Genomic DNA, 7,074 nt, shown 5'->3' on the forward strand with positions numbered 1-7,074 from the left:
TTTGCCACTCCTCGAATCCAGGCCAGTCATATGATTTGCTCTGACCAAAAGAACTTTGCAGAAGTGATGTCTTACCAATTCTGGGCCTAGAACCCAAGAAGACTTCTAGCTTCACTCACTCTCTTGGCACTCTGACGCCATCTAAATAAGCCTGAGCTGACCTGCTGGAGAGACCAAGTCTCTCCTGGGGAGGACTAAGTCACCCAGGCAACAGCCTGCCAAATGCCCGACAAGTGAATAGGGCCATCTTAGACCATCCAGCCCCATCCAAGGTTAACAGCTGACTGCATGCAGCCTCAGAAGTGACCCTGGGCAAGACCAGAACTGTCCACATGTGCCCAGCCTAACCTGCAAACCCACAGAACTACAGGCAAATGAATGATGTGCTTTTGGTTGTCAAGTTTGGGGATGGTTTGTTACACGGCAAAGACTAACTGATACACAACTCCTCATTTCTCTCTTGGTAATGGGATTCCAACTTTATTTCAGGAAACAGTGTGCCAGTCCCAGGAGATGGGATATGAAGGGTCTCCTCAATATGACAGTTCTGTCCCCTGCCATCTAAACTTTCTTTGCAGCCAGGGGTGGGAATGGTAGCCGGTTTGGGCCAAGGAGACCTAACGGAAAGATGCAGGGGGATAGAACAGGAAATAGGCCTCCGAAAAAGGTTTGGCTGTATGATAGAAGTTGAGAGTGGGCTTGGCCCTTCCTCCTCCCCCGCACCTTTCTTCTTCGAACGTGGCCATGATTCCTGGAGGGACAGCTGCCATCTTGGACCATGAAGTAACAAGCAATAAGGGAGAGGCCAAAAGGAATCACAGAGATGTGAGCTCTACCTTCTCTGGGGTCCTGCACCCATACCGCCTGTCTCCAGAATTCATGCTATGTGGACGAACCTCTCTTTGTTGAAACCACTGCAGCCTAGGCTTTCGTCTACTTGCAGCCGAACGTATCCCGCATACTGGGAAATACACAGACAACAATGCAGAAGGATCCTTGTCCTTGGGACTCTGGAGCCAGGAGTCTGTAGCTCTCCAAACCCATCTTCTTTTCCATCCCATTCTCTCAAAAATACCTCGAGGTCAAAGATAGGACCCCATTTTCACAGCAGCGGGATCTGGGGCTCCCACGCTGTTCAGGAAGGAGTCCAAGGCCTTGCAGCGAGTGGAACAGGTGCTCAGAGTCAGACCTCCCCCTCAGGCACGGAGAGGCACCCCTGTACGCTTTCTGCATGGCCCAGCCCGCTGGAGGCCAAGTGTGTCTTCTGGGACCTTCGCAGGGTTGGCAGGGGCCACGGCGGCTGCTATTGTAAGTCCGGCGTGGAAGCGCCCAGGTACACCCTGAGGTCCGAGAGGGTGGACTGGACGAGCTTGGCGGGGATGGTCTCTCGCTGCAGCTGCCGGTAGGCTGCGTAGCGATGGCAGCCGCCAAAGGAGTAGAAATAGTCACCACCCTGGGCCCCTTTGATCCAGAGGACGTCGATAGGGGGGACGCTGTCGGGATCCTCCTGGAGAAAAGGGTACAGGGTCAGTGAACACGGCACAGCACTTGGTGGTTTGCAGAGGAGAGGCTGTTGAGCTCTGTTGAGGCTGTTTATCATTATAATGTTACACACTTGTGTTTATCATTATACCACAGACACGTGATCTGTTGGGCCCTGTTCTAGACTCTGGGAATAAGGTACAGCCAGAACGGGATGGACACGGCCCCTGCCTTCATGGGGCTCCAGTCCCGTGGGGCGGATGGAAGGGAAAAGTGAGTGTTGGCGTGACGAATGCTAGGAGGACGGTGACACAGGTCGTGGGTGGCCACGGGGCCTCTCTGAGGTGACAAGGGAGCAGACATCGAACACAGAGGAGCCAGCTTGGGAAGAGAGACAGGTGCAATAGTTTAGAATCAGGGCCCGACTGCCTAGGCCCAGGCTCAAATCTCAGCTCTGCTACTTAACTGCTATGTGATCTTGGACAACTAATGTCTGTGCCTCAGCTGTCCCATCTATCAAATAGGGACGTCTTAGAGGGAACAGCAAATGCAAAAGGCCAGAACAAGTTCACCGCGTTGGAGGCATGGGCAAGGAGGCCAGTGTGATCAGAGTGGACACGAGGTCAAGGGTACAACAGGTCAGAAAGGTCAGCAGGAGCCAGACTGGGCAGGTTTGTTTCTAAGAGCAGTGGGTAGGCCCTGGAGTGTTTTAAACAGCGGAGGGTGATGTGATTTGATGACCATTCTAGGAAGCTGTCATGAGAGAGTGGGCTCGGCGGGGTGGGCAAAGTCAAGAGCAGGCGAGACCGAGGTGAGGCCTTAGCAGGCGTCCAGCAAAAGACGCTGGACAGGGCGAGGAGGACAGGTTTGGGACATGGGGGCAGATCTGAGATGCACGGGGTGATGTAAGGAGAAGACAAAGAAGAGAACCTTAGTTGACTTTCTGTTAGGGCCCCGAGCAGCCAGTGCAGAGCAGGTGGTCCTGTGAGTAGGGAGAGCCTGGGGTGGGGTCGAAGGACTGGGCACAGTGGGGAGACCACCTTAGACAGCGCCCATGGGTTCTCTTTTATTATGCTTATTTGACAGATTTATTGATACATTTATTCCACAAATGATTCGTAAGCAGTAATGCCCAAGGGTTACAGGTTGGGACTCTGGAACCCCAAAAAGCCTGAGTTTGAATTTCAGAGCCTCCCCTGGGCAGCTAGCGGACCCAGAGCAAGTAGCCTTGCCTCTTGGAGCATCATTCCTCATCTGTAAAATGGGAGTGGGCGCTCTATAGGGCTGCAGATGAACAGTCACAGAGCTGATGCGTGTGAGGCGTAGAGCACAGTCTGCCTGGCAGTGGGGCACTAATGAGGGGCAGTGTGCTGGGTGGGCCAGGTGCTGGGGGCACGATGGTGGGTGGGTAGCATCACAGTCCCCCGGACGTCCATGTCCTAATTCCTGGAGCCCATGAACATGTTACCTTACAAGGCAAAAGGGACTTTATGCATGGAATGCAGTTAAGGATCCTGAGATGGAGAGATTATTCTGGGTTATCCAGATGGGCCAAATGTAATCACTGGCGTCCTTGAGAGTGGAAGAGAAAGGCAAAAGAGGAGGTCTGATGGTGCTGGCTTTGAAGATGGTGGAAAGCAGCTATGAGCCAAAGGATGTGGGTGGCCTCTAGAAGCTGGGAAAGGCAAGGAGAGGGATTTTCCCCGAGAGCCTCCAGAAGGAATACAGCCTTGCCGACACCTTGATTTTAGCCCAGCGAGACCCATTTTGGACTTTTATATATTTTTTATTATTTTTTAAGTTTATTTATTTATTTGGGGGGGGGAGAGAGAGAGAGAGAGAGAGACAAAGACAGAATGGGAGAGGAGCAGAGACAGAGGGAGAGTGAAAGAAGATTCCAAGCAGGCTCCATACTGTCAGGGTGGAGCCCGACATGGAGCTCAAACTCACAAACCAGGAGGTCATGACCTGAGCCCAAACCAACCAGCCGCTTAACCAACTGAGCCACCCAGGAGTGCCCTCCCTCCCCCCATTTTGGACTTTTAAACTACAGAACTATGAAATAATACATTTGTATTGTTTTAAGCCACTAAGTTCCTGGTAATGTGTTACAGTTGCCAAAGAAAAGGAATACATGTGGATAGCAAAGACAGGCTTGGTTCTTGCCCTCACAGAGCATATGCTTCTAGCATGGAAGCCAGGTGTCTAAACAGGCCATAAAAACCCAGTGGGATCAGAGCTATGCTGGTGGGCACGCAGGTGTCTGGGGGCCCACAGGAGGCCACTAACCCAGTAGGGGGCATCGGGGAAGACACTGAACACTGGGACCTAGAGAGCCAGAAGGAATTAGAAACAGTAGAGATGGACGAGTTCTGGCAGGGATCAAAGCCCGTGCAAAGGCCCCAGGGTGGGAGAGCACACACATGGCTAGATCCTTCGCGAACGGCCAGGCACCATGCTAGTGGTGAGGAAACAGCCAAGATATGACAAAGCCCCTGCTTCTGTGCATGTGGTGGGGAAGGCAGACGATAAAACACAAACAAATGTATAAGTTTGTGCACAGAAACAGGTGCACAGAAATAGGTGCACAGACGTGCGTTATGGAGAAATACTTCGGTTTATAAGGGGAGAACTTGAAAGCCAGGGCTCTGTTAGCCAGGGTGGAGAAGGGGGTGCTGAGGCCTGAACCAAGAGAGGGAGCAGATTTTGTGGCTATCCGGGGGGAAGCAGCTCCTGGTAGAAGGAACAGTAGTGCAAACTCTAGGTCTGAACACCATTGTGAGGAGCTGTGGAGGTGTCTGGTGGGGCCTTGGGGTCTCACAAGGTCACCTGGCAAGGGTATGATGGGGTAAGATGACCTATGCCATGCAGGCCTAACCTGACACAACTCTTCCCTCCCTCCCCCAAAGTTCCTGCCGGGATCGTGTCCCCATTCTTGAGCACCTCAATGCTGGGGCTGACCCCTCAATGCTGGGGCTGACCCCTGTCCTCTCCCAGTTCCAGTGTAAACAAGGCCCACCCAGCAGACATGACATGTCCAGAGCCACCGACTGTGACAGCCAAAAGTGACCGCAGGGCTTCACTCCAGCGAGTGTGGTGGCTATGCTGCGGGGCATCGGGGCCAGTCTGTGCCACTTTCAAAGTGCTTGACCTTGGACAAGTTACTTAAAAAAAAAAAAAAAAAAAAGCCTCCGGCGCCTCAGTTTCCTCGTCCGTAAAAAGAGGAACAGTATCCACCTGACTAGATACAGCACTAGAAACAGCTCCCGGGGGCTGCAAGTGCTATCTTTATAAATAGACTCAGCGATCGTTATTTTAGTTATCTGGTCCAATCTCCTGCCGGCCCAAGTGAGGAAACAGAGGCCCAGAGAGGCCCAGCCCCTTGCTCAAGGTCACACAGCAAATGCTGAGCTCCGGCGGCGCCCGGAACCGGTCCCGTCTCGCGTCCGGGGCGACCTCCCTCCTGCGGAACCCTCCCGCCGGCCTGCCTCCCAGGGGCCTCACCCGGATCGCGTCCACGAGGCTCTGCACCTTAGCCGGGTCCAGCACGGACGGCAGTGGCCGGATAAGCACGCGCAAAGGGACGTTGTGCACCGCGGCGATGCAGCCCGAGTGGATGCTGCCGCCCTGCGCGCCGCCGCTCGGCCCGGGGCCCCCAGGGGCCCCCCGGCCGACCCCGGCCCCGGCCCCGGCCCCCGCCCTGCCCAGCGCTCCTCCGGCTCGCAGCCCCATCGCGCCGCCGCCCGCCCGCCGCGCCGCCTCCCGCGGGCCTTAACCCCGGCCGGGCCGTACCACTCCGCGCGGGCGGCGGGGGCGGGCGCCGGGGCGAGAGCGTGCCTCCCCGCCCCTCAGTGGTCCGGCCCCGCGCTCCCCGCTCCCGGCGCGCGGCGGCCCGCGCGGCCCTCGGGCTGTCCGCCGGGGGGCGCCCCGCAGCCTCCCCTCCGCCGCGCCGCGTCCCGGAGTGGAAGCGCCCGGGCGGGCTGACTCAGGGTGAGTCTGCAGGTCGCGGGGCGGCGGGAGGGGCGCGGCTGACGCACCGGCCGGGGTGACTCAGGCTCGTGGCGGGCGGGGGCGGGGACGAGGGGGCGGCCGGACCTGCGGAGCCAGGATGAGTCGGCAAAACGCCGCAGTGCGCGGCTGCCCCGGGGCCCCGTGGGAGCCTTTGCCGGGATGGCCAGGGAGGTGATACTAATATCGACAGGAGCCAAAGGACGAAAGCTGGCGCCGGCAGACACTCTTCTGCACGCTTTGCGTGTGTATTAACTCATTTAAACCTCCAAACAACCCCGCCAGATAGGTGTGGCCATTATCCCCCTTCTACAGATAAGTAGACTGAGGCGCGGCGAGCTTTAAGTGATTTGCCCAAGGTCGTGGAGCCAGTTAACGTGGCCGAGCCCGGGTTCAGCTCCAGGCTGCCCCTCCAGATTGCATTTTGTGCTTCCCTGCTGGCTGCCTCTGTGCAGCCAAAGTAACTGTCACAAGGAGCCTTCTGGAATGCTGCTGACAATGTGTGGGCACTGCCCCAGACACGCGGACTGTCTCATCGCATCCTCGCTGCACCACTACGATGTAGGCGTTGGGGCCAGAATTATTGCACTGCTTTTCCAAGGTAGGGCAGCTGGAAACGAAAGTCATCCGAGCCTGCAGCCCCGGGGCCACTTACAGGGCCACCGACACCTGTTTACGGATGTGGACACGAGGCTGCAGGGGGTGGTGGTGATGGCTTGGGCCCAGATATGCTGAGTGCCAGCCCCACTCTCTCCCCTTCGAAGTCCTCTCTCCCCTCTGGTCCGGGTTCAGCACCCAGTGTTTTCCGAGTCCAGGGGGAGGTAGGCAGAGGCTCCTGGTTTAAATTCCAGGTGTTGATCAGCCGTCTATGGCAACCTTAGGACTTTGGCCCAGATATGCTTGGGTTTGGATCCCCATTTGGTCACTACCTAGCTGTGTGGTCTCAGGCAAGTTGCTTAACCTCTCTGAGTCTCAGCGTTCTCTTCTTTTAAAATGGTTGTGAGGAGATCGCGGGAACACTTAGAGATAATGGCCAACGGAGGGCAGCGTGGGGGGGTGGGTAAGTCAGTGTTTACACAGCAGTAACCAAGGAAAGTGACTGGTTCGATCGTGAACACCCAGAGTGCTGAAGGGGAGGCCATATTTGACTGAGAGCATCAGGAAAGGGTCCCTGCGGCCGAGGCATTCCGACTGGAAAAGGGCTTGGTCTTGGAGAGGGAGAGGGAAGAAGCAGGTGACAGTTTAGGGTGCATTTGAATCGTGGCTCTGCCACCTGGTAAACTGTGTGACGTAGCGTGTGTGGGGGAGGGTAGCTCCCCTTCTCTTGCCTCAGTTTCTTCTCTGGCTCGCCAGGAGAGTAGATGAGAGTAACACACTAAGTGTTTCGAAAGGTACTTGGCGCATACAAAGTGCTGAAGAAAAGGCAGGCAGGAAGGACATTCCCCAGCCGCAGTCGCAGCCTGAGCTCAAGCAAGGAGGCGGGGCGGGTCTCAGACCTGGCGACAGACAGACAGGCCTATCTGGTTTGATTTTCCTCCTCCTCCCCCTGGTTGGCCTCTGCACGGGGGAAATGCAGAGTCACCC

At 56.3% G+C, this 7,074-nt stretch overlaps 1 protein-coding gene across 1 annotated transcript; it reads right to left on the reverse strand.

Annotated features, from left to right (window-relative positions):
• Positions 1–452: 452 nt before the first annotated feature.
• Positions 453–5,214, reverse strand: SRXN1 (sulfiredoxin 1). Its single transcript, XM_047068310.1, has 2 exons — positions 4,987–5,214; positions 453–1,507 (listed from the first exon to the last, which is right to left on the reverse strand). The coding sequence occupies exons 1-2, from the start codon at positions 5,212–5,214 to the stop codon at positions 1,304–1,306; spliced, it is 432 nt and encodes a 143-aa protein (XP_046924266.1). The 3' UTR covers positions 453–1,303.
• Between the last annotated feature and the right edge of the window lie 1,860 nt (positions 5,215–7,074).

This window comes from Lynx rufus, unplaced genomic scaffold (assembly GCF_022079265.1).
Source record: "Lynx rufus isolate CCGP_SWC_20201006 ecotype Redwood Valley unplaced genomic scaffold, mLynRuf1.p SCAF_8, whole genome shotgun sequence".
Taxonomy (NCBI): domain Eukaryota; kingdom Metazoa; phylum Chordata; class Mammalia; order Carnivora; family Felidae; genus Lynx; species Lynx rufus.

Bases quoted from the DNA above. Each gene is read 5' to 3' on its own strand.
- SRXN1 (XM_047068310.1), bottom strand. From the start codon at position 5,214: ATGGGGCTGCGAGCCGGAGGAGCGCTGGGCAGGGCGGGGGCCGGGGCC. The intron at 1,508-4,986 runs GTGAGGCCCCTG...CCTTTTCTCCAG, and splicing joins GCCTCGTGGACGCGATCCGG to GAGGATCCCGACAGCGTCCC.